The sequence below is a fragment of the Macrobrachium nipponense genome, chromosome 40 (genome assembly GCF_015104395.2).
Source record: "Macrobrachium nipponense isolate FS-2020 chromosome 40, ASM1510439v2, whole genome shotgun sequence".
NCBI lineage: Eukaryota > Metazoa > Arthropoda > Malacostraca > Decapoda > Palaemonidae > Macrobrachium > Macrobrachium nipponense.
In genome coordinates, this window is record NC_061101.1 from 50,496,412 (window position 1) to 50,524,363 (window position 27,952).

At 39.4% G+C, this 27,952-nt stretch overlaps 2 protein-coding genes across 2 annotated transcripts in view; one reads left to right on the forward strand and one right to left on the reverse strand.

The window, feature by feature from the left end:
- The window catches only part of LOC135212153 (RNA-binding protein 7-like), a 340,935-nt gene that overhangs the window by 251,582 nt on the left and 61,401 nt on the right, over window positions 1-27,952 (forward strand). Inside the window, exon 3 of the mRNA XM_064245572.1 lies at window positions 20,506-20,543. The gene's annotated coding sequence lies outside the window, so the exon portion shown is untranslated. The remainder of the gene's footprint in view (window positions 1-20,505; window positions 20,544-27,952) is intronic.
- Window positions 1-27,952, reverse strand: part of LOC135212152 (uncharacterized) — a 246,450-nt gene that overhangs the window by 203,500 nt on the left and 14,998 nt on the right. Inside the window, exon 2 of the mRNA XM_064245570.1 lies at window positions 8,973-11,420. Within this exon, the coding sequence (XP_064101640.1) occupies window positions 8,973-11,407 (2,435 nt within the window). The 5' untranslated portion in view covers window positions 11,408-11,420. The remainder of the gene's footprint in view (window positions 1-8,972; window positions 11,421-27,952) is intronic.

Genomic DNA, 27,952 nt, shown 5'->3' on the forward strand with positions numbered 1-27,952 from the left:
GCCTATGTGAACTCTCTCGAGAGAGAGACAAAGTTGCCAGCCTTGTGAGTGGCTTAACAATAGCCAATCAGGAGCGTCGCGAAGGACTGGCCTAGACATCAGATGCACGGTTGATGTGAATCTACTATTTCTCAAAGACAGTCGCATTTCCTTATGGTAAACTCTTAAGATAGTACCTCTCGCTCCATCTTGATGACGCTTCGTCGCTACTTAACAATGATATAATGAAATGGTATGACAAAAGCATCACCAATGTTATTATTGTTATTATGATTACTATAGTTACACATGCGTATTAATAGTTACTTTATTATACATACTCTCATACATAAGCGTACTCATTGTACTGGCGTTTGCGACTTGGGATGTTAAATCTATACACGTGAAACGTCTTACCAGAAGTCAAGAACTTGCATAAAAGTATCTCGATCCAAATACACTGCACGTCAAGTAATCACATACAATTATATGTGTTATATTGATGGATATCTTGTTGACGACAGCATTAGCTTGATTATAGTTAAGTAAAGGTTCGAATTAATGATTAGTCGTAGAATTGAATTTAGCAGCGAAGATCGGCTCCCCTTCCTCGACGTCCTAATTACGAAGACTACCCCGAAGATGACCACCACCGTCTACACCAAATCTACTAACTTGGGACTTTGCTTAAATGGAGAGAGTGAGTGTCCTGCGAGGTTCACCCCACCACCGTCAGGGCCTTCGTGAAGAGGGCCTTAACGCACTGTTCAGCGTGGCAGGACACCCACGCAGAACTGGACCGAGCCTCACAAATGATGATTAATAACGGTTACTCCAACAAGCTGGTCAACAGGGAGATCAGAACAGCCTTAAACAAATGGTACATGGAGGACGGAGAGAATAAAGAGAATCCCCCCTCCGAGGATATACGTATTTTCTACAAGTCCTTCATGCACCACGGGTACAAAGAAGAGGAGAGATGCCTTAAGAAGATTGTAGAAGAGAACGTCACCCCCGTGGAGGAAGGGAAGAGGCTCTCTCTTATAATCTATTATAAGAACAGGAGAACAAGGGACCTGATTATGAGAAATAACCCTACCCCGCCTGCAGGAGATCCCCTGAAGCAGAATAACGTCGTCTACCAGTACACATGCCCTATCCAAGGATGTCCTGGAGTTTATATCGGTATTACAACGTTACGACTGTCTAAGAGGATCTCCTGTCACGCCCAGAACGGTGTCATAAAACACCACGCCCTCACCGCCCACCAACAGCACGTCGTGCGTGAGGATATCGTAAAAAACACAAAGATAATTTGAAGAGCCCCCGATCAGCGACGCCTACGCCTCCTTGAGGCATTATTTATCCTCGAGCAAAAACCCTTCCTTAATACGACACAGGAACCCTTCCTGCTGCCCACCTGTGTAAGGAAGACCCAGCCCCCCCCTCCAGACGAGAACACCAGCGCCCAGGACGGGGCCAATATCGAAGAGGTTGGTAGAAATACCAGGAGTTACGTCACCACGGTCGCAGCCAATGAAAACCTGCTCCAGGTGACGTAACACATGAGAAGATCAACGCGCCTCGAGAGTTTCCGACGCCTGGCCTCCGGGTCCTGCAGGTGCATCCGTGAGCGCCCGCACGACCATGATATATAGCGAAGGACTCACCACTAATTACGGGCTGCTCTGTGAGCAAGAGCCCGTGCTGGCACAAGGCCAGCTTAATCTTAAACAACAACAACCACTAAGATTCAGTCCACCAGCAACCATCGCTGTGACCATGCCCTGGCAGATCTGGGCGAAACGTCAGAGAGAGAGAGAGAGAGAGAGAGAGAGAGAGAGAGAGAGAGAAACTTGTAACAGTAATATATGTATATAGCAGTAATAAAGATCATTCAATATGACTACACTGGATTTGACGATCCCCTTTGGCACGTTGCTTGCCAGTTTCAGCAACATTGAGAAATCCTTAATAAGGAAAATAGAGAAGACTCTATACAAAATTAATGGAGCTGATGCAGCAATCCTTTTCAACAAGACTTGTTTAAAAGAGGGTCTACTCCCAAGATATTATTATTATTATTATTATTATTCTGTGAAAAAGAGTGGCAGAATTAAGCGAGTTGATTATAGTATATATTGTTTTTTCTATTTTTCTTACAATTCGCTTCTCAGGCTCAGCGATGTTTCTGAGTAACTGACCAATATTCATATTTGGAATTTTCAAAAATTATAAATGCTGAAGGTAATCTTTTATTTTATTAGAACAGGATCTCAGGTCCAGGTCAAGCAGGGGTCGTCGTCAGTGCCGGTATTATTCCGTACACTGACGACGACCCCTGCTTGACCTGGACATGAGATCCTGTTCTAATAAAATAAATGATTACCTTCAGCATTTATAATTTCTGAAAATTCCTAATATGAATATTGACCAGTTACCCAGAAACATCGCAGAGCCTGAGAAGCGAATTGTAAGGAAAAGAGAAAACGCAATATATAAAATCAACTCGCTTAATTCTGCCATTCTTTTTAACATCATTTGCCTATAAGAGGGTCTTCTACCAAAATAATAATAATAATAATAATAATCAAAGAAACCTCATAATCACATGAGTTAATAAAATAAAATGGAAAAGTAAATCCACAGTAATATGTCTGATCTGTTATTTAAAATACAAAGCAGAGAGCTTTCGAAGACCTGCACGGTCCTCCTTGTCAATCTGCTTTGTATTTTAAATAACAGATCAGACATATTACTGTGGATTTACTTTTCCAATAATAATAATAATATTATTATTATTATTATTATTATATTTATTATTATTATTATTATTATTATTATTATTATTATTATTATTATTATTATCATGTGACCTGAAATTCCAATATTTGCTTTAGTTTATTTTACGATTTTTCGTTAATTAAAGAAGGACCATCCCATAATTCAGGCACGCCGATGGCTGGGGTGCAGTTATGGAAAAGAGACGAAAACGAATGGTTCACAGAACAATGGAAGCAACAGGTACTCCAGAGCTCCCCCTTTTGAACGCCCCCTTCTTCTGTTTTCCCTTCTGACCAAGCCTGTGAAGTAAGGGTTGTACTTTAATCCCATTCTGACACGGCCAAGTTCCTCAGCCATGCCATGGAGGTGTGTCTAGTATTCTCTCTCACCTCGAGTCAAAGAATAGATTTCCTTCCGAGTGAAGGTTCGCATAACTCATGACCTCAGCGAATCCTGCTGTTTCATTTCATAACTCGGAAGAGTAGATCGCAAGGGAAATATATGCTGACATGCTCAGTGTATGAGGAGTGATGGACGCAGACGAGAAAATGGAGTGGTTTCTCTCTTAACTGAGCTTCGTAGCATAGTGGAATGTTGGGGGCCCACATGTCGTCAGCAAGGAGGATGGTACTGATATTTGCAATGTTCCTGGAGGCTCCTTCTTAATCTCGCCCCTCGAGGACATGAGGACAAAAAGAGAAAATGCTGATTTACTCAAGTGACCCCTGAGGGCTTTTGCAACTCCTGCTTTGTAGACGAAGGTATACTTTGAAATACAGTCCTGAAATTCAAGAGAAAATGCAGTGCATCGCTACCCTAATACAGTTCGACTTGTGTTTTAATATTTCACTTACATTTCATTTATTGAGTTATCTATTTCTCCATTTATCTCCTCTTTCTGTATTTCCCTTTACCTTGTCACTTCTTTAGAATGAACACCATATTCTTTGGAAGCTCAAATTTCAGGTCAGTGGCCCGCGTGGGGTTCATCTTCTGAATAATAATAATAATAATAGTAATAATAATAATAATAATAATAAATAATAATAATAATGCGATAAAAACCACGAGGTCGGCATCTGTTTTCAATTTTACTATTATCGGTCTTGGTATGTAAAAAATTTAATATTTTTCATAAACCAGTTCTTTGCCATCAGCATGCTGTTGAACTTATCATCCTCTAGTGTTCACAGAGATTTCCAGAAACAGTAAAAGCAATTCGCGTGAACTCCATACTCACATTGCTAATAAAGAGTTCAGGATTTCTCAAGTTTTCTGAAAGATATTGCTTCCCATCTCTGTCAGGTAGCCAATATTTCTGTCTCCCAGTGATCGCTTCCTAATACATTGTTGAGCATCTCTTTATAATAAGCACTGCATATCTCTTCTTTAATTGAAAAATCAGAAGAGAGAAAAGAGACTTGACGATGGATCCCTGTTTGGCTTTGTCAGAAAGGTTCGTGGTCCAGTAAACGATTCTTCCTCTGGTTGTTGGGAACGCTGGCGGTTTTCGAAATTAGAAATGGTCTGTTAGTTCCGGTACTTAGCTCGGCCGGGTTTCCTTCAGACAATTTATCACTGGTCCAGTGGGTTCGGTCTTCCGATCTGGTGGAAAAAAGTTGAGGATGTCTTAGTTTAACCAGACCACTGAGCAGATTAACAGCTCTCCTATTATAGGGCTGGCCCGAAGGATTAGATATTTTTTGCGTGGCTTAGGACCAATTGGTTACTTAGCAACGGGACCTACAACTTATTGTGGAATCCGAATCACATTTTATCGAGAAATGAATTTCTAATCACCAGAAATAAATTCCTCTGATTCTGCGTTGGCGGCAGCAGGGAGCGAACTCGGGCTACCAGATTGATAGCCGAGTAAGCAACCCACTCGTCTAGCGGGGAACTCCAATGTGATGGAACCTCGCAAGATGCACAGGTGGGAAAACAAAAGAAGGAAGTGTTCAAAAAGTTCTGGAGTACCTGGTTTCTGTCTTCTGATTTCTTCCATCGATCTGCGACAATTCGTTTTCGTTTCTTTTCTATGATTGCACCTCTGCCATCATCAGTGTTGCAGGATTATGGAGAGAGAGAGAGAGAGAGAGAGAGAGAGAGAGAGAGAGAGAGAGAGAGAGAGAGGTACTTCCACAAGGTGGGTCAGGTGGGAAAACAAAAGAAGGGGGCGTTCAAAAGGAAGTTCTGGAGTCCCTGTTTCTTCCATCCTTTTGTGACCATTCGTTTTCGTCTCTTTATCTATGATTGCACCCCTGCCATTGGCGTGCCTGAATTATGGAGAGATATATACTTCTTTCCATGTTATATCAGGTCTTATCAGAGAAAACTGAAGTCTCAATTAGCGTCACTGCAAGGAAGAAAAAATTGAGATCTCTATTCCCCCTACAGAAGTATAATTGTAGGACGACACAGTATTCAGGCGACTGGTGCCCTGGGGTACCGTCAACGAAGTCTTGAGGGAGGCAATTTACAGGAGAAGGAGGGTAGTCAGTCCCTCACAGTCCCTGCCGTTGCCGACGGGCATCACTATTATTAAGTTCAAGGTCGTTTTGAAGATCCCGTCCTCCAAAGATGGATGCCCCAGTTCACGAAGTGTTTTTCTTTTATTTTCTTCTTTTTTTTTGTATCACGAAAGCAGTTCTTGATATTTAAGTGCAAGTTTCGCCGTAATTGTGCACGGAGTCGAAGTCTGCTATCCGTTCACTCAATGATTTATGAAAATCGGTAAGATTACGTAATCATGTCTAAGTATCATGATTATTATAGATAACGAAATTCGTCTGATAACAGTCCTTGACATCTGAGGGTAAGAATTATAGGAATTATAGCCCTTGACATATATAAGCCCGAGCTGAAATCACGTATTACCTAAACAAAATTGTAATGTTCGTTATTGTATTCCTTGACTTGAGAATTCAAGAATCACCAGAGCCTTTGATTGTCTGCGCTTGAAGAATGAAGAAATATTCAGGCATTTTTTCCTTCAGCAACCTGATGCAATGAAACTGGTTGAAAATACTGCAGTGGTTATTTTTTTGTCTTGCAACAAACACTTTCAGTATTGTATACACCCCATTTTGACTCTGCCGACAGTCCGCCCTCCACAGAAAATAAAGAATTAATCTACGAGATCAACAGACAATCTTATTTTCAGACGACCCATAGTCAAACAAATGCTGTAGGTGTGTAGGGGGTGGGGTAGGTGCCGTGAGTGTACATCACGAGGTGCACTGTAGGCATTACTTACGGTTTTTTCAGCGCCCCTTCTGCCCTTAGCAACACCCCTTTCAATACTTTTGATCGTTTCTCCTTTCTTATTCTCGTTCTTCCATCTTACTTTCCACCTTTTCTTAGCAGTAGTTTCAACATTAATTTCCATAGGTCCTAGTGCTTGGCCTTCGGCCTATTTCTCAAATTCCAATACCAATTCTAATTATCATGAATTTACATTTGATTAACATGAAATTCTCGCATGAATTATATGGTATTTAACAGTTTTCGCTTACTCCGGGAGTAAGCTTACAAACTACTTTGTCGTTGTTGTTGTTGATTTTGTTATTTGCGGTTCTTGCTGTTGTTGCTCTTGTTGTGGGGGTCGGTTGGTCAGCAAAACCCAATGAAAAAGCCTAAAAAAAGGTCTGAGAAAGGTGTTTCGCGGTAAGTTACAGATACAGGAATTTTATGATAGGATATTTATGATTTTATTTCTTAGGGTGAAAGTGTAAAAAATGAATAATGTTCCTGTTAAACAGTACACAACAATTATTTCTGGTAAAATACAACGTATTTATTTTAATTTTCGTTGGCGAAACAACACGCTACATGACCATAGATTTTTGCACACGCCCTGAGTAAGCAGGAGGTCGGATCGCGCCTTGTTTCATTGTGTTGTTGATATGAAATGCCACATTAACATAAAACTTTTGAGCAGATAGGAAATAGCTTCAAGATGATTAAAATAAGGCAGCAAATGTAAGCTTTTCCCCCCCCCCCAATTTTTTTTTAAGAAAAAAAAAAAAAAACTTGTTACTTTTCTCTGTTGGTTGCTACCATTAAAAAAAACCCTTAGTGGGTTCCCCAGTTTATCTGTCCCCCACCCCCACCCCCCTTACAATAATCAGGACATTTTATTCCTAAGCAACACCTATTCCATTATGAACGCACTCGTGACCACGTATACGTAATGCTATTCATTACACTGACGTTAATACAAACATCTCAATTGATACTATTATGGTCCAAACAAAACTGAACGTATGGGAAAATATTGATAGGTTTCTGTAAATAATAAACTCACACATTATTTCTCCCGTGGGGAAATGGGGCCGTCAGTGCACTTCATGTGGTGCACTGTAGGCATTACTTAAGGTTCTTTGCAGCGTCCCTTCGTCTCCTTGCGGCAACCCCTTTCGTTCCTTTTACTGTACCTCCTTTCATATTCTCTTTCTTCCATCTTACTTTCCACCCCCTTATAACAGTTGATTCTCTGTGCACATGCGAAGTTTTTCTCCTCTTACACCTTTCAAACCTTCTGTTTCAGCGCTGAATGACCTCATAGGTCCCAATGTTTGGCTTTTGGCCTAAATGCTATTCAGTTCAACTCAACGCTCATTATTTCTTATGTGATTACGGAAATCCAGTTTGGGAAGGCTAGAATCATTTTTCCTGTTTGCAGTAAATTTCATCGATGGCGCCAGATCATTTTATCTTTCAAAGAAGTTGTTATTGTTATTATTCAGAAGATGAAACCTATTCATATGGAATAAATCACCATAAGGGCCATTGACTTGAAGCTTCCAAAGAATATTATGGTGTTCGTGCGAAAGAAGGTACAGAAGGTGGTGAGAAATGCAGAAAGATGTCAGTTATTAGAAGCCGATACGTTAACAAATAAATAAATAGCTAAATGTACTGTATTAGATTAATAAAATACAAATATTGTCCGCAGTGTAAATCTAACTGTGATGACAGTTAATATTCTGTCCTTAAAAAAATTTACTTGAACGAAAAAGATTTGCTGCCCTTATGTTTTATACCTCGCCCGGGCAGTTGGCGCGTTTGTTTTAAAACTTAGCGTGGTTTTCTGTGGGAGTTTGTTACCCCCCCTTGTTTTTTGTTTTTTTTTTTAATTTTTTTGTTTTTTTAAGTGAGCAAGCGCAGCCTTCCAAAAGAATATTATGGTGTTCGTGCGAAGGTGGTGAGAAATACAGAAAGATGTCAGTTATTTGAAGCCGATACGTTAACAAATAAATAAAAAGCTAAATGTACTGTAATTGGATTATTAAAATACAAATTATGTCCGCAGTGTATCTAACTGTGATGATAGTTAATATTCTGCCCTTAAAAATTAATTGACGAAAAATTTGCTGCTTATGTTTACTCACGGCAGTTGGCGAAACTTAGCGTGTTCTGTGGGATTTCTGTTTGTTTTTATTTTTTTATTTTTTAAGTGAGATTTCCTTCTTTCTGTGTTCCACATTCTTTGGAAGTTTAAATTTCAAATCAGTGACCCCTGTGGCTGTTCCATATGATTAGGGTTCATCCTCTAGAGGCTGAAGTAGCTCCAGGACTCATGCAGAAGAGTGTGATCCTAGAAACGGCGCACATAGTAAGAAAATTGATGGATCTCCCAAGAGGCAGGATGCAACCGGAACCTCACACTATGAATACACCAGTCGAATTGGAGGACTGTGATAGACCAAAAAAAAAGATAATAATAATAAATAAATAAAATTCCCTATAAATAAGTTTGCCACTAACCAGCTGTCCACGTTCACCAATTTTCAGGATTGAAGTGTTGTCAATCGAATTATATGAGTTTGTTTTGCTAATTGTGTATTTTTTTTTTATGTTGCCTTTCAAAACTTTACATAACTCTGCATATATATTTATAATATTATATTATAATATATTATATATATAATAATAGTATTCTATTTCTAAAAATAGTAATAATAATATTTGATAATACTATGTATATAATTCTATAATTCTGACAGCCCTTAAAACCCAATTAAACGATGTCAAATATATACTGTAAATCAGAGACCTCCATAATGCATTTAATTCAGCCTTTTCTTGCTGTAGCTAAAGATATGACTTTTGACCCATAGACTTATTTAGGAAGGACAGACTGTAATTGCCTTTAACAGACCTCTGATCTAAAAATTGTGGCAAAAGGGCAAAATCAGCAGACTTACCTTGAGTTCCTGATCTTATTCAGTTTGATGTGTGCGTCCCTCAGAAGCTTCTCCTTTTGGAGGATAGATTCTCTGGCCTGTTGGAGGTTTTCTGTAGTTTCTAGAAGTTTTTGCCTTGTCTCCTCTAAATGGCTCCTTGTCTCGGCAATCTCCATAACGAGGGCTTGATTGTCGTACTGAACTTTTTCCAGGGCAGTGTGGGCTGCCTTCAGACTCAGCTCAGCGCCCCGGAGGTCTCTCTCGCGCTCTTGCAAGTCCCCCACAACCCTTTGGAGATCAGCCTGCGTAGCTTCTCTCTCCTCTCTGGCTGCCTGGAGTGCCTCATAAGTAGCCTGAAGCTCTTTTTCTAGAGAGTAATCCCCTGCGATGAATGCTGTGTTGAGAGGATCCTCCGTCGTGTTTGGACCCTCGACCTCTGTTTGGCTCTCTTTGGAGGAAGAGGAAATCAATTTGCTTAAAGCTATTGGTGATGTACCTTCACACTGATCTGCCTTGATAGGCTTGCTCAGAGCAGTCAGTTGCCTAACTAGGTCATCAATGGTGTCCTCTTCGTCAGTGAGGGACAGATCGTGAATTGACGAGCCTAGCGAAGGTCCGTGTGACCTCAGTGTCTTGACTTGAAGTGCTAGGTTTTCAGCATCTGAGCTCTGGAGTGCTACACGCATATCTTCTATCACTTCTCTTAAACACTGCAGTTCCTGCTGCTGGAGGAGAACTTGTTTTTTCAGAAATGCATGCTCAGAATCTACTGGCTGTAGAGCTATGTTGGAATTTTTGTCAACGTGTTGCTGCTGCAGTGCTGACTGTTGACACTTACAGCATACAACTCCAGCAGCAGGGCATTCAGCAATCATCTTGTTCTCATCTGCGTCGAGTCCAGCACTCACTTCATCGAGGCATTTGGCAATATTGTCCAAAACATCGTATCGCCTCTGAACCTGCACCACTGATGTAACCAATTTTGGATTGGTGGGCCTTCTGGATGCTAGTGGTATAATGCTTTCGGTTTTTGCTCCCATGATGAAACTCTCGCAAAGGTTGTTGTGGAATTCAGTGAATGATAAATGAATCGGACATTCATTCTCCCTTGAACTGTCAGCATTCATCTGAGGATTGCTTGCTGACCCATTCAGAGTTAGATTTGATCCCATGCACTGGCACCTTTTCGAATACGATTTCTGCTCTTCCTTATCTTTATCCTTCAAGCCTAAAACATTGCACAGAGCTTTAAAGTCTTCCACATGAACTTTCCCCTCCCCAGAATGATCTAGATAGCGGAAAACCTCTTCAATATATTGGTCAATACCAAGGGCCAATACCACAACCTCATTTCTAGGAAATTCAGGCACTTCTAAGTTATAAGTTAAAGCAGACTTCAACCATGACTGTCTCCCCATTGTAAGTGAAGAACCTCCTCCCACTTTGATTTCTTCTTCAATTTTGAATTCTGGGGAAATAACATCTTGCGCTTCACTTCCATCTCCTCTTACTCGAACAGCACAACTAGAGCCTTCTGAAGAGTTCTGATCCTCTGTTCCAATCATATCCAGTTGATTATTGCCTCCCCAAAGATTAAAAGTGACACCTGTGGTTACACCCAAACTTGGTTTCTGATATGTTTTTTCCACACACTCCCTGACCAGATCATACGTTTTCTTATCGTGGTTCTGTTCATTGTTTACGGGAACTGAATGGATGGGACTTAAACCATTGCTGTCATGATTGTAAGGCCTCAAGGTATTGCCATAACGTAAACCACTTTCAAAACTGTTCTCTTTACTGGCATTAAAATTACTTGTACCACTTTTAGGAAATCCAGCACAGGGGACCCCAAAACAGCCCGTAGGAAGGTTTACGTACCTACTGTTTGCGAAACAGTAGTCCAGCTCTTTGCTGTAAGGGTCCTCTGATTCACTGGTGTAGGGCTCTGCCACTAGCCATTGTTGATCAGCTGTCAGAGGCTGCTCGCACATGACTTTGTTCGAGACTCGGCGGTCGTGCGATTCACTGTGGCTCCTGAAGCTGGTGTAACGTCCTGTCTGGATGTCTCGGAGCATTTCCGAGGCGTCGGAACCGTAGGAGGAATAGTCGTCGGATATGTAAGCGCTCAGTCTCTCTGCCTGAGATTTTGAACAGGGCCCCGTGGGATTATGTCGATTGGCCTTGGGATCCTTGGACTTGGTGGAATCCTTCTTGGCCTTTTCCTTTGACCTTGACCTTTTCCAGCCAGCGAAGGGAGACTTCGGCGACCTGTGGCTTTTCGAAGACATCGTGGCTGAGTCGTTGCTGGACTGCTTGTGCGCTTCTTCGTCCTCTTCCTCGACCTGAGGTCTCGAATGGGACTTGGCGGTTTGGGAGCGAGGTTTGAGGGCGGCTTTCACTCCTGCCACCAGGCCCTTTGGCCCGCCCGCACCGGATGGTCGTCCGCGGTCCATCCCATCTGATTTGCTGGAAAAAAAGAGAAAGAGGATTTGCGTGAATTGTATTGTCATTACATAAGTGACAACGAATTTGTAAACGAATACCATATGCAAACTGTTGCATTGTCAAATAGGTAAGTCACAGAAAGTGTGCTAAGCTCATGAATAAGAGGCAAGAGTTAACAAAGTAAACCTTAACTGAAAAGAGAGGATGTTGAGCACCCTAACAGAAATAATCGTCACTCATACCTCGAAAAATGTCATTTAATTTTTTCCTGATTTAACATTTAATCATTTATTTCTGATACTTTCATATTTTTCGTGACATTAAAAGCTTTAGAAAGTGAATTGATAAAAGCACTGAAATAAAAACAAATTGTACCAAAATGTATCATTAGAAAAGAGAATACAATAACAGACTTAGCGTTAATAACCTAGATGTTGTGACACCAGTTTTGGTAACCTTAAATCATTCAGTTAATTCCCATTTGTCATATTAGCTTCAAAAAAAAAAAAAAAAAATTCAGTTTTACATATACAAAAAAATATTGCTACTAAGCCGCTGTTCCAGAACCTTTGACTCAATTTTTGAAGTGTTATTCCAAGTGTTTTTCAAGTATTATCCAGAGTTTATGGTGTGTTATTCCAAGAGCTTTTGAAATGTTATTCCAAGAGCTTTTGAAGTTATTCAAAGAGATTCGAAGTGCTATTCCAAGAGTTTTTGAAAAGTTATTCTAAGAGTTTTTGAAAAGTTATGCAAAGAGATTTGAAGTACTGTTCCAAGAGCTTTTGAAATGTTATTCTAAGAGTTTTTGAAGTTTTCAGAGAGATTTCAAGTTATTCAAAGAGATTTGAAGTGCTATTCCAAGAGTTTTTGAAAAGTTATTCCAAGAGTTTTTGAAGAGTTATTTCAATAGTTTTTGAAGAGTTATTCAAAGAGTGTTTGAAGAGTTATTCCTAGCGTTTTTGAAGTGTTATTCCAAGAGTTTTGAGAGTTATTCCAAGAGTGAGAGTTATCCCAAGAGGGTTTTTGAAGAGTATTCAAGAGTTTTTGAAGAGTTATTCCAAGAGTTTTTGAAGAGTTATTCCAAGAGTTTTTGGAGAGTTATTCCAAGAGTTTTTGGAGAGTTATTCCAAGAGTTTTTGGAGAGTTATTCCAAGAGTTTTTGGAGAGTTATTCCAAGAGTTTTTGGAGAGTTATTCCAAGAGTTTTTGGAGAGTTATTCCAAGAGTTTTGAAGAGTTATTCAAGAGTTTTTAAAGAAGAGTTATCCAAGAGTTTTTGGAGAGTTATCCAAGAGCTTTTGGAGAGTTATTCCAAGAGTTTTGGGGGAGTTATTCCAAGAGTTTTGAAGTTATTCAAGAGTTTTTGGAGAGGTTATTCCAAGAGTTTTTGGAGTTATCCAAGAGTTTTTAAGAGTTATTCCAAGAGTTTTTGAGAGTATTTCCAAGAGTTTTTGAAAAGAGTATTCCAAGAGTTTTTGAAGAGTTATTCAAGAGTTTTTTGAAGAGTTTATTCCAAGAGTTTTTGGAGAGATTCCAAGAGTTTTTGGAGAGATTTTCCTAGAGTTTTTGAAGTGTTATTCCAAGAGTTTTGAAGTGTTATTCAAGAGTTTTTGGAAAGTTATTCCAAGTGTTTTTGGAGAGTTATTTCAAGAGTTTTTGGCGAGTTATTCAAGAGCTTGGGAGAGTAATTCCAAGAGTTTTTGAAGTGTTATTCCAAGAGTTATGAAGAGTTATTCCAAGAGTTTTTTGGTAGATTTTTATTCCAAGAATTTTTGGAGAGTTATTCCTAGAGTTTTGAAGTGTTATTCCAAGAGTTTTTGGAGAGTTATTCCAAGAATTTTTGGAGAGTTATTCCTAGAGTTTTTGAAGTGTTATTCCAAGAGTTTTTGGAGAGTTATTCCAAGAGTTTTTGGAGAGTTATTCCAAGAGTTTTGGAGAGTTTATTCCAAGAGTTTTTGAAGTGTTATTCCAAGAGTTTTGGGAGAGTTATTCCAAGAGTTTTTGGAGAGTTATTCCAAGAGTTTTTGGAGAGTTATTCCAAGAGTTTTTGAAGAGTTATTCCAAGAGTTTTTGAAGTGTTATTCCAAGAGTTTTTGAAGAGTTATTCCAAGAATTTTTGGAGACTTATTACTAGAGTTTTTGAAGTTATTCCAAGAGTTTTGGGAGATTTATTCCAAGAGTTTTTGAAGTGTTATTCCAAGAGTTTTGGAAGTGTTATTCCAAGAGTTTTTGGAGAGTTATTCAAAGACATCTAACCTCAAAAAGATTCCCATTCAAATAAGACCAAACGTAGGCGCTCTTTCATTTTCATGAGTCAGTTGGTCAAGCGATGGTATCAATAAAAACCTTCCTATTACAGGTGCTGATGTCGTTTTTTGATGTATTTCAACATAAGAATGTTAGCAGCTGTGAACGGTGATTTAAAGCAGGGGCATACTAATACCATAACAGGAATGTTTGTTCTCTTGTATAGGTTCTACCCCTAAAATATAGTAAAAGATGGAACTTCAACAACTATCAGCAACTCTTCTCTTTTTAAGTCTTGAAAAGTCAGAAGAAAAATTGAATAGATCGCAAAATTATTCGAAGAAAGAAACAACCGTAAGGAATCAGCGCTGTCAGTGCACCTCACGTGGTGCGCCGTAGGCATTACTTAAGGTTATTTGCATCGTATCTTCCTTAGGCTCCTAGCTGCAACCTCTTCCATTCATTTTTCTGCACCTCCGTTCATATTCTCTTTCTTCCGTATGACTTTCCACCCTTCCTTAATAACTGTTCTATAGGTTTTCCTCCTGATACACTTTACAAACCTTCTTACTGTCACTTTCCCTTTCAGCGCTGACTGGTCTCATAGTTCCCAGCGCTTGGCCTTTGATCTAGATTCTATATTCCTGAGAAAGAACAAAAAACAGCGATGTTCAAGAAAGATGAAACAGAAGGCTCGAGAAAGCCAAGTAAAACGCCTCAGTCAGTCGCGAACAGCTGCAAGAAAAGAAATGCGGACACTCGGGTGGAAGAGGCAGAGCATGAAACGGCAATATTTACCCCCCACCCCCCCAAAAAAAAAGAGACAGTGTTCCTCTTTATGTGAGTCACTGCGACGCCTGGTACCTATCGCCGTGTGTTCTCACACAGGAGGGAAAAACTTGACCCGTTCGAGATTGCACCGGATGTAATTTTCAACAAATGCAACGCGTGTATGTGTCGGTATCAATTGCAGAAGTACGCGTGACCCCTATTCGTATTTTTCTTAACGTTAAAAGATAACTGTTGGATTGCAATACTGCAATAGCGTTTTTTTTTCATTTTCCTGCTGTTTTCGTAAGTTAAATGTCAATGAAAGCTGTTGAATTAATAACCACTGCAATAGCATTGATTTTTTTTACCCTTTTCGTAGTTTTTGTGTTATATTTTAAATGAAAGCTATCGAATTGCTACACTGCAATAGCGTTGATTATATATTGATTTTATTTTTTTAAGATTTCCGTACTTTCATCATATTTAAAATTAAAGCTGTTGATTACCACACTACAACAGCATTGATTTTCCGTTATTTAAAACGGAAGTACGAGGGTACGTAATATTCTGTGTGTGTGTGTGTGTGTCTAAATCACAGTAGCTATCATCAAGCAATCAGCATTTGTACTAAGTCTGCTATCATAAATTTAGATTGTGCATGCTTGAATGTATCTAGTCAGCCTGTAGTCTTCTCTTTTTAATTTCTCGTTCGTCACTTTATCTCATTCATAACGTAATTGCGCACCAAAGTCTAGTAAAAAAAGGGAAGAAAATAAGAAAAATCGTAAATTCAGGCTTTGTTTCCTCTTCTTGCAATTTATCATCTGTTATCTTATCTCTTATCATAAAGCAATTGCCCACCAACGACCAGAACGAATAAATGGTAGAAAATAACTAAAAAAAAAAAAGAGCCACTATCTTGATCATGGTTCTTGCACCCGTCAGACGATCTCCCTCCTGTGACATAAGCGCTTATACCGAGATCGTATGACAACGCGCCTGTGCAAGGTGAGTGAGGAGTTCCTGGGAGAGAGAGCCAGTGCGGGCCTCCTTCACCAAATCTTCTCAAGGTTCCAAATGTATGCGCCGCTGCCCCGCCCCGCGGTCCGGCGGAAATGCTTCCGACGACGATCCTGCCATTAGCCTCATTCGGCGTTCGGCTTTGGTGCAGGGAGAGGTTCCAGGGGCGCCCTAGTTTTGCGTGTGCCTTCCTCCCATTACCGTGAAACAAGTTAAAAAGTGCCCGAGCTTTGGGGAACTCGGGAATCACCGAGTTTATGGGAGAACTCAGGAATCAATAGTTTCGGGAAAATCAGGAAGCAACGAGTTTTTGGGGAACTCAGGAATCGAGGAGTTTTTAGAAAGTCAGGAATCGACTAGTTCTTTTTTGGGGGGACTCAGGAATTGACTAGTTTTGGGGTACTCAGGAATCAACAAGTTTTTTTGGGGAACTCAGGAATCGCCGAATTTATGGGAGAACTCAGGAATCAATGAGTTTTGGGGAACTCAAGGAATCAAAGTCGTTTTTTTGTTTTTTTTTTTTGAAAGTCAGGAATCGACTAGTTTGTTTTTTTGGGGGGTTTTTTTTTGGATTAAGAATGAAACGAAATTTTTGGGGACTCCGGGAATCGCCGAGTTTATGGGAGAACTTAGGAATCGAGGAAGTTTTTTTTTTTTTTGGAAAGTCATGAATCGACTAGTTTTTTTTTTTTTTTTTTTTTTTTTCGTTTTTTTTTTTTTTTTAGGGGGGGGCTCAGGAATCGCCTTTTTTTTTTTTTATTGAGAACTCAGGAATCGCTAAGTTTGTGGATTTCGGGAATCACTGATTTTTGGGGAACTCGAAAGTCGCCGAGTTTTGAGGGATTCAGGAATTAACGAGTTTCGGACAACTCGGTAATCGCCGAGTTTTGGGAAACGCAGGAATCGACGAATTTCGGGTGATGGGAGAATCGGGATTAGACGAGTTTTGGGGAACTCTCAGGAATCGCCGATGTTTTGGGGAATTCAGAGATCGCCGAGTTTTCGGGAGGTCAGGAATCGCCGATTTTGAGTTACGTTCAATTTCACAGAGGGATGTTAAGGCAACAGGCCGAGTTTAGGAAAATTCTGGAATCGTTGTTTTAAAACATCTCAGGGAATAGATTTCAAGTTATGCGCAGATTCATTGATACAGAACGCGGGCATAATTTTTTTTTAAATGAGTTCGGGGAGAGACAGATTTTGAGTTTAAAGAAAATAGATGTTAATATTTGTTAACGAAGAAGTCACTGATTTTACTCTGATCTTTCGTAGTTTTATATTTTGTTCTTGTCTCTTCGTTAATCTTGAAGATTGAACTAGTAACATTGTCTCTGTGTTTGTTTTGTTATCTGAGAAAATTTAGCGATGCTTAAAGATTTTAATTCCCGCTCGTTCACTAGTTGAAAACTGTTAGATTTTTCATAGACAGACGAAAGTTTGGTGTCAATAATTGCGACGTATATCTGAAATAATCAACAGAATGCAAAGTATTTTTATGTGTTTTACACTTATTGTACTTAGAACTATCCTCTTCTTTTCAAATAACGTATATATATATATATATATATATATATATAGTATATATAGATATATAGATATATATCTATATATTATATAAGATATATATATATATATATATTCTATATATATATCTATATATATATATATAAATATCAGGTATATTATATATATATATATATATATATACGTATATATATGTGTATATATATAGATATATATATATACTATATATATATATATAATATATATATATATATAGATAGATAGATTATATATATATATATATAGATATATATATATATATATATATATATATATATATATTATATAGATATATATATATATATATATAGATATATATAATATGTATATTATTCTATCATATATATATCATATATATATACATATATTATATATCTATATATATAATATATGTATGTATGTATAATAGAAAAAATTACACGGCCAGTGATCTCAACCACGAAGGAGAAACTTTCAAAAACAAGAGTCGTACCAAGGAAATCCACCTCTCTCTCTCTCTCTCTCTCTCTCTCTCTTCTCTCTCTCTCTTCTCTCTCTCTCTCTCTCTCTCTCTCTTTCTCTCTCTCCGATTATTTCCTACCAGGCGTGTACCTACCTGTTGTAACACAAAGCTTGTTCTGTTTGGTTTTTTACACTCGAAGCGTGGCTAAAGAAAAAAGAAAAAAGGAAAATCATTGGGCAATCTGTGAGATGTATGAGAGCTCTTATTATGTGGTCTGGTTACGCTTCTGCTCTCGCCGCCGCCGCCTCTCGCTCGTTGTGTTTCATTCATTCATTCACATTTGTGTGTGGTTGTGGCATCCTTGGCCTGAAAACATCATATCATAAGACAGGCAAACACAGGCAGTTTAAACCTGATATATCAAGTGGATGCCGACTAGCTTGTTGTGGTGTCCTCAACTGGGACCTACTACACGTTGGTTCACAATAGTTTTTCTTCGTTTTTATTCTTCACTGTAGGTTAAACTCATTCCAGTGCCATGTTACAGCGCTTGGAATATAGAAAATTTGGCTAGAACCAGTTGATTTTAGTATTCAAGAGTGGTAGTTATTCCCAAAATAAAAGATGGTCCATGAAAGAATCTGTGTTTTCAAGTGCAATACGAACCTTGTGTTGACGAAGCCATTATTGCCAAAATCATGGGAATACACTACTGGTCTTTGATAGTTTAGAGGTGACCTTTCAAGTTTCAATACTGCATGTTTGGGCGCAGAACTGCTTCCTCGCCATTCGACAGTAAATGAAGTTCATAAACGGAACGCAAAACTTTCATTCGTTTATATTCAGTTTTGTGAAATCGTTCGTTTGCTCGCTGACGTTAAATTCGGAATACTTCATTCCAGTTTTTTTTTTTTTTTTTTTTTTTTTTTTTGTTTTTTTTTTTTTTTTACTGACTAGCGGGTGTAGATTATATATGATGACATGAAGATTACATAATATCGCCAATTTGTAGTATACACCTTGTAGATAGGCACTGGATGACGAGGTATTTGAAGTGGAGACGTGGAGGAGAGAGAGAGAGAGAGAGAGAGAGAGAGAGAGAGAGAGAGAGAGAGAGAGAGAGAGAGTTTCCAAACGTTCAAATCCTTGAATGCTCACTCTCTTCAAGATGTGGCCGTTTATCTTTTGTAGAACGTCGAACTTTGGTGTTTTCTTCTTCTTCTTCTTCTTCTTCCTTGTGGCGACTGAAAAGAGGTCACACTGGGAGAGCTACGGGTCAGGCACGAAACGGCCGTATATATGGATGGCCCTTTGACCTTCTTGCCAGGAACAGTACCTATGGTCTATAGAAGTACTGCCACGTTTTCAACAACGCATCATCTTCGCATTCCCTTGGGGGTTCTCGGGAGATGGAAATTGTGTGAATCTTAAATTTGTGGTAACCTGAAATGTTCATTCGATGACGCCGGAACATCTGAATCTACGAGTTTGTGTGATTCGTTGTAATCACCGTAGGGGGATTAGTGCCGTCAGTGCACCTCACACGGGGCACCTGTAGGCATTACTGAATTATAGGTCTTTGCAGCATCCCTTCCTTGCGTCCCTTTTACTGTGTCTCCGTTCATATTCCCTTTCTCCATCTGACTTTCCACCCTCTCTAACAAATGGGAGGTTTTCCTCCTGTTGCAACTTTCAAGCCTTCTTACTGGCAGTTTCCCTTTCGGCGCTGAATGACCTCATGGGTCCCAGCCCTTGGTCTTTGGCCTAAATTCTATATTGTATTCTATTATAGCAAACAAAATCGCCATGATTTATAACCTCACGCGAAAAGTATCTGGAAAATAATTTGTTATTGAATTTTTTTTTACCAATTTGAAAAAAAAAAAAATACACGTATGACACCTGTTTTACCATCTCCCACCCTCGCATTCCAAGAATACCTCGCTCATATTCCCACTTATTCCCGTCACAATTTTTCTAGATTATTATCATTTCCACCTGGTGCTTTCCTGCTCTTCTATACTCTAAGCGATTCCGCGTGAAATCTTTTATTTTCCTTCGTACATTTCCATTGCGGTGTTGCCAAATATTTTTTCTTCTTTTGCTCCTTAAAGATTTCTTCTCTTTTCTTCTCATTCGCCTTACGACTTAAGACTTTTAAGACTTCCTACGCTTCACACCGCCGTCAGCCATCAATCAGTACTTTTACCCAACATTCCTGAGTACTGCGCCACTCCTCTCTCTCTCTCTCTCTCTCTCTCTCTCTCTCTCTCTCTCTCTCTCTCTCTCTCTCTCTCTCTCTCTCTCTCTCTCTCCTATTCATGGGGAAAGGCAAGAAATGACAACATTTGATGATACTTGCTTGATCATGCAAAGTTTAGCTTTATCTGTTTATTTATTAATCTGCTAAATTTTCTTTCTCTCTTAATGAGCGATCTCCTCTTCCTGTATTTTCTGCTTAATAATAATAATAATAATAATAATAATAATAATAATAATAATATTAGCTAGTGAATGCTGTTTATTTGCTCTTAGACATAACAAAAAAATATTTTACTTTACAGCGTTGCTAACCACGTGACAGTCATAGGGAATCAGAGTGGCATATATGTTTAGAATAATAACGAAAGCGGAAACATGTAGCCGGCTACGAAGCTTTCAACTCTCCAAAAATTAAAACAAGTGGTTGATTGAATGTGCAAATTAGAAGGTTCGATATCGTAGCCTTAACTATAATTTCTCCTTCTTCGCAGCTTTAACCCACTTTTATATGGGGTCGCCGTTGTGAATAAGTCGGCTCCATCTATTTCTCTCCTGTGCATCGTTCTCGTCAATACTTTTCCATAGCATAGCATTCCCTGCACAATCACGCCATCTCTTTCTCGGTCTTCCCTTCTTCCTTCTACCCCGCACTTCCATTTCCATCGTATGTCTTCCAACATGATGTTCCTCTCTTCATAACAGGTGTCCATACCATCGTAGCCTTCCCTCCTGTATTTTCTTCGATAGCCTTAACTATAACTAACAACTGAAATATGATAATAAGGGAAATTTCTTTTTTCTAGGTTTTGGGTGGTGGACGGATTATATATACTACCTCCTGGTGAGTATCAGTATTACGCTCCATCAGTTCGGAGGAGTCGGGTGGGAAAGAGGTTCCATAACTTCAAGAGCCCTTGAATTTACTAATGGTAACTTCTAGACTGGCTCAGCTCGCCGATTCTAGGCGGCATCTGATTTAGTTGTGTATTTGACTTCAAAGGGACATTAATGAATTATGTAAAATCATAAAAAATTACTGCATCTTCCATCTCAGTAAATTTTCATAAATATTTTAGAACAAATATGGTCAGTATTTGTTACTGATTTAGCTCTTATCTGTTATGATATTGTGGTCGATCTGTAATTATGATCTTTACAAAGTAAAATAGAATTAAATATTAGAAAAAGCATGTATAACTTGGTAAAATTTTCAACTCTTGTTAAAAATGCTCCACAAAAAGTTACAAATAGTCACTTTCAACTTTTCGTGGAAGGTAGGGAGAATTTTTTAGGAATTTATTTCTTCTTACACTATTGCATTTGCATATAGTCCCCTTTCTACTAATTTTTTTTTCTTGAATTTGCCCAACCTCTGGGGTGCTGCCTATGTTATTGTTACCCCTGCTTTCAAGTGAAGACAGTGAAAAACAAAAAATGAGGTATGGTGTTTGTCCAGTATTGATTTACTGTATTGAAGTATAAACAGACACAGGTGCAAACATGGCGTCTTCCCAGCTACTTCAACCTTTTGCGGAGGTGATGCTAAACGTAAACTCCGAATGTTCTGATATCTCCCAGATGATCGTTTCCCGATGCCTTTCTTCGCCTGACTGATGAGGAGGAAGTCGGCTTCACTTTTCGCTTCCTCTGATGCAGTGGTTTCCAACCTTTTCTAATTCTCGCCCCTCCGCATTGAATGGCACATTCTTATCGCCCCCCACCCCCATCCTTAAATCTGTAATTTACTGGCATAGTCGGCACATGTCCGTAATTCACAATATTATATATATATATATATATATATATATATTAATTCCTTAATATAGAATTTGAAATAGTTTATATATTTAGACAACTAAATTTCTTATTTATATCTGAAATATTTTCCCAGTATTTATAAATTCTGAGTTCCATCGTAATTAATAGTTTTCATATATAATTATCCCCTTCACCAAGCATTGGCGCCCTCCCCCCTGACAGCCCTTCGAGCCTCCCCAGGGGGGCGCGCCCCACAGGTTGGAAACCACTGCTCTAATGTCTTCTTCTATCGGTGACCGGGAACTTCGTATGGGCGGTTTTCAGCTTTGGTGTCGTCATAAAAACAAGTCAAAAGTGAATCGAGTTTTCTGCACATCGTTTAATCAAGGCCACCGAAAATAGATCTATATCGTTGCCAGACGTACGATTATGGCTAACTTTAACCATAAAATAAAAACTAATAAGGCTAGAGGGCTGTAATTTGGTATACTTGATGATTGGAGGGTGGATGATCAGCATACCAAGTTGCAGCCCTCTAGCCTCAGTAGTTTTTAAGATCTGAGGACGGAGAGAAAAAGTGCTGACGGGCAGACAAATAACCATCACAATAGTTTTTCGTTCACAGAACTGAATAGCCTCTTGGAGTCCGATGGATGGGCTTATGCCGCAGTCATTGCACCTCAGCGGTAAACTGTAGGCATTACTGAATGATGTTTGTGGCATCCATTAGGCCCTTACTTGCTTCTACACTTTTTGGCTTTTTACTGTACCTCCATCTCAGCTTCATTTCTTCAATTTTCCTGTCCAGCCTCTCAAACTATTACTTCTTATTGCAAATTTTAGGGGGTTTTCCCAGTTCCACTGTCACATCCTTATGCTAAGTTCCTTGATGGATGAGTCGGTTACGTGCTCGACTACCGATCTCAGGGTCCGGGTTCGATTCCTCTTCTCTGCCTACGCGGAATCAGAGAAATTTATTTCTGGTGATAAAAATTCATTTCTCGACGTGGTTCGGTTCCCACAATAAGCTGTAGGTCCCGTTGCTAAGTAACCAATTGGTTCATAGCCACGTAAAACTAACTCATACTTCGGGCCAGTCCCAGGAGAGCTGTTTAATTTCAGCTCAGGTGGACTGGTTAAACTAAGATATGCTCAACTTTTTAACATCTTATAATTTCTTGCTGACCAATCTATCTCATCTTTTTTAAGCTGACTTAAAAGGTGAATGGTCGAAAATGTCTCGGTCCTTGGCTTGCCGGCCTGTATTCTTCATAAATCGTTCTGTCATCATTGTCATATATCAGCTGATAAATCATTTGTAAGGCCAAGATATCAAACATATGTAAATTTCATCATACACTTGTATGCGAACTCTAGAACTGCCCATTATTAGGTGGACATCATTCACGCCTTAAGGAAAGCTGTGTAGTATGGCTGAGTGAATGACAATGAACCCCGAAGTATATTATTGACAGTTTCATCTGAGAATGAATATTTCTGGAAATAATACTGATCCAACTGTAACCTTTTTACTCTCTCTCTCTCTCTCTCTCTCTCTCTCTCTCTCTCTCTCTCTCTCTCTCTCTCTCTGTATTATGGTCACGTTTCCACTTCAATTCATTGTCAATAACTTTCAACTATTCCTCCCTAGGACCTATTACATTACCCTGAAGAGCTACAGAATCATGTATTAATGTTTGGAATCATATATGTGTATATATAATTCCAAACATTAATACATGATTTTGTAGCTCTTCAGGGCAATGTAATAGGTCCTTGGGAGGAATAGTTGAGAGAGAGGTTACAGTTGGATTAGTATTATTTCCAGAAATATTCATTCAGTGAAATGTCAATATTTTTTTTATGTCTGTCTAGGATTATATAGTTTATGAGATCAAATCTAGTTCCGTCCTTGAGATAACAACTCCGCCTTCATTTAGAAAAGACTATCTGGCAAGTCTTGTTTTGTCATTTAAATTCTATGTCACCCCCCCCCCCCCCACCCACCCACACACCAAACACACACACACACACACACACACACAATCTCCGTCTGAGGCATCTATGACTGACCTGTATCCGTCTGTCTAACTGAAGAAGCGCTGAGTCAGAATTACAGGTCAAATAAAGAATCTGATGCAGTGTCAAATGTTAAGCCAAATCTCCCTTATGGAAGTAAAGTACGTTTCCTTAAAATAGTCGGGTGATGTAGAGAGAACTGGGAAATATAATGATTTTAATTTCGTGTAGTCTGGAGTAAGTTAAGTATATCTTAGTTTTACCAGACCACTGAGCTGATTAACAGCTCTCCTAGGGCTGGCCCGAAGGATTAGATATTTTTACGTGGCTGGGAACCAATTGGTTACCTAGCAACGGGACCTACAGTTTATTGTGGAATCCGAACCACATTATATCGAGAAATGAATTTCTATCACCTGAATAGATTCCTGTGATTCAGCGTTGGCAGTATGAGAGCGCGAAAAACCACCCGTCCAACGAGGACCTAAGCGTAGTCTGAAATACTGAAGAGTGCATTCCGTGGGAGGTAGTGCCGTCAGTGCACCTCCAGTAGTGCACTGTAGGCATTGCATGCGGGTCTTTGGAGCGTCCCTTCCTTTTAGGCTCCTAGCTTAGCTCCAACCTCTCTCATTCCTTTGACTGTACCTCCGTTCATATTCTCTTTCTTCCATCTTACTTCCACCTTCCAACCTGCTTTGAGGTTTTCCTCCTGTTACACCTTTCAAACCTTCATAATGTCAGTTTCCGCTTCAGCGCTGAATAACCCTCACAGGTCCCAGTACTTGGTCATTAGGCCTATACATTCTATACATTTCGTTCTGTTCTATTCTACGAAAGAATACAGAGTTTCTACTTGGTATCAGAGGGTGAAAGACAAAAATGTAAATGGGGTTGCAGCAGCTGCTAGTGAGTTCTGGTGATTATGACGGAAGAAACCGATAATTCACACTTGCCTCCGAGGAAAGAAAACACTCGAGGTTCTCGCTCGACTCGGCTGAAGGAATTTCTAGGGAGTACTTGTTTTTATATTTGGGTTTCTCTGACGTTTAGCTGTTTTTTTTTATCTGTTTTATAGTCAAAACAAAGGGCTTATTTATGCACCAAGTACAAAGAGGCCTAACTAGTTTTTACGTATCGCAGCCACCAAGGCCCACAGCCAGACAGCCAGTGAATAGGCCTAGGCCTTTCTCTTCGTTACCGTAGAATAGATGTTGATGGATTAATTCACTTCGGTTAAGAATGAGGCTTTCTATCTGTTTATCATATGTCTATCTATCTATCTATATATAATATAATATAATTTAATATAGTGCATATTTCTAGAAATAAATTGTGAAATTGGTTGTAGTCGCGACCTCTGTATACACAAGATAGCAGTATTTATTTAGCATAACCTGAGCAAATCCTCGGAGCGTTGCAGTTTCTGTTCATTGCCTTAACTATATGTTATTTCCGTTTGTTAAGAGAGAGAGAGAGAGAGAGAGAGAGAGAGAGAGAGAGAGAGAGAGAGAGAGAGAGAGGGTGGAAGGCGGGTTTATGGGTCGCCAGAGAAGTTGGTGGCACAGCGCGGGAAACATAAGCGATGACGCATCGCCTAGCTATCTAGGAAAGGACTCGGCTCACACACAGGGCTTAATAGACTTAAGGAGCTTTTGCACAACCGTCGTGCGCACGCGCGTGCGTACACACGCTCACTTCTTCGACGCGAATTAAAGACGAATTAACAGGCAACGCCTGTAGTGACATCATTTTGTTTACTTCTTAAGTATCTTAAACAGAACTCGTCGTGCTTGTGACTGGTGGGACTCCGCTTTCGTCAGTTTTGTGCGATTACACCTGCACGGTTGGAGTTACGTAAACGATGCACATGCGCATACATTAATATCTTGTACATTCATGCAAGTCTCCTCAGTATGAAGTAATTGATATCTTAAAGTGTGTTCTTCGGCCACTACAACTATAATGCCTTCACAACATATCAGGAAGTGATGCAATCGTTTTGTACTTGCGACTAGTAACGGAAAGGGTCAATAGATAGGCGGAATGGCCGGCCTTGTAGTACTACTATCATTGTCCACTTCAGATGCTTCATGATCTTATCCCTGTAACCTTTCCTGGCATCTGTAACCTTTACATCCATTAGGCCACTAGAGTGATGAATATTTCTCCGCTAATGAAATAAAAGGGGCTGAGAATTCGAAGGTTCATCTGGTATTCGTCTGTTTATGTTGTTCATTATGTTGTCTCCGTTTATAATGTTAACTCGTTCGTTATATCGTTAGTTATTGACTCATCTTTTATACAGCTGTAGACAAATGTATTCCCAGAGAATGGTTGACAACGCGTCATTGTCTAATAAAACCGTATCGTCCCGCAAAGCCTGCGATGGAAGCTAGACTAACGAAGACCAACGAGTTATTTAAAGCCGTTAAAGACGTATTCCCCTGATTTTTAACACTGTACCGTTCACATTCTCTGAGCGAGTGTGTTTGTGTGTGTAACTCGTGTTTATTTTGATCCGGAAGTTGTCCATTCCATGAATATGGAGTCGTTTCCTTAGTTATTTCAGATCCAACTAAATTCTCCCGTGGCCTCCAACTGCCTCTTTAATCGGCCTTATTGGTCGTAACAGAGACCACTTCTCGCGATAATCCGCTGTAACATTTTACACGTTTAAATCCCTGTCGTTAACTGCTATCAATTAAGAGCTGATGAACCACTCCTTTGCAGCTGAGACGGGGGAGAGAGAGAGAGAGAGAGAGAGAGAGAGAGAGAGAGAGAGAGAGAATCAAAATGTTGTCAATACAACAACGCATAATTATAAATATTGGATATAGAAGAACGTAGTACACTCTGAGAGAATAATTCAAGCACTGAGACCTATGAGGTCATTCAGTGCTGGGAGGGAAATTGAGAGTCGGTAGGTTTGAAAGGTGTAACAGGCGGGAAACCTCAAAGCAGATGCACTATGAACAGTGGGTAGCAAAATAAAGGAAGAGAATATGAACGGAGGTACAGTAAAAGGGTCGGAAAGAGTTGCAGCTAGTGGCCGAAGGGACGCTGCAAAGAGCCTTTTAGTAATGCCTACAGTGCACCACGTGAGGTTTACTGACGGAACTAATTCCGCACGGGGATCAAGTAATTGCGCAGCTAAACCACAACAGTATGACGCTTCTCTCTCTCTCTCTCTCTCTCTCTCTCTCTCTCTCTCTCTCTCTCTCTCTCTCTCTCTCTCTCTCTCTCTCTCTCTAATAAAAAAACAATAATAATACAAAAATTTAAGTTACTTATTCCTCGTTAGCTTCAAATTACAAAAAGATCGAGTGGTAGTCAGGAATATCTCAATATGAGAGAAACACAATGCCTGCGTTCATTGTTGTATATGCATAACTATTTAAACAAAAGCGAATATACTTCATATTAATTACGAGGATTTACGTAATTCGTTTCCCTGTCCGGTATCGATGTTACTTCTCAGTCCTTCACAAGGAAAGGTGTTAACTTGGCTCTGTTGGTTGATCAAGTCAGACGCGGTGATACCGAGGAATCAGTTCTTTACAGTTGTCCCATTCCATTCCTTGAATTGGTATTTCGCCAGGAATGCCATTATTATTATTATTATTATTTGGTCTATCACAGTCCTCCAATTCGACTGGATGGTATTTATAGTGTGGGGTTCCGGGTTGCATCCTGCCTCCTTAGGAGTCCATCACTTTTCTTACTATGTGCGCCGTTTCTAGGATCACACTCTTCTGCATGAGTCCTGGAGCTACTTCAGCCTCTAGTTTTTCCAGATTCCTTTTCAGGGATCTTGGGATCGTGCCTAGTGTTTCTATGATTATGGGTACAATTTCCACGGGAATATCCCATATCCTTCTTATTTCTATTTTCATGTCTTGATACTTATCCATTTTTTCCCTTTCTTTCTCTTCAAATCTGGTGTCCCATGGTATTGCGACATCAATGAGTGACACTTTCTTCTTGATTTTGTCAATCAACGTCACGTCTGGTCTATTTGCACGTATCACCCTATCTGTTCTGAAACCATAGTCCCAGAGGATCTTTGCTTGATTATTATTATTATTATTATTATTATTATTATTATTAGTAGTAGTAGTAGTAGTAGTAGTAGTAGTAGTAGTAGTAGTAGTAGTAGTAGTATATCTCGCTACGTCTGCAGCTCATGGACAAAGCGCTGATGGGTTTAATTAAACCAACGTCTTTGGACCTTGGTCTAGACCTCAGGTTAAAGTGACTGGATCAGAAAACACGTTAAAAATATGTGAAATTGTATAGATATGGGAATTAATAGAAAGTATGTGTTTTGCTGGTTCATTTGTGGGTTTCAGTCGGCCTCAGCTTTCAAGGATGGTGTAGAAATTCAACCATTAAACGAACAATTACGTCGTCAAATTAAGCCTACGTTCTCTTTGGGGGTAATAAAGCGATGCTCCTTCATGAAGGTAGATATTT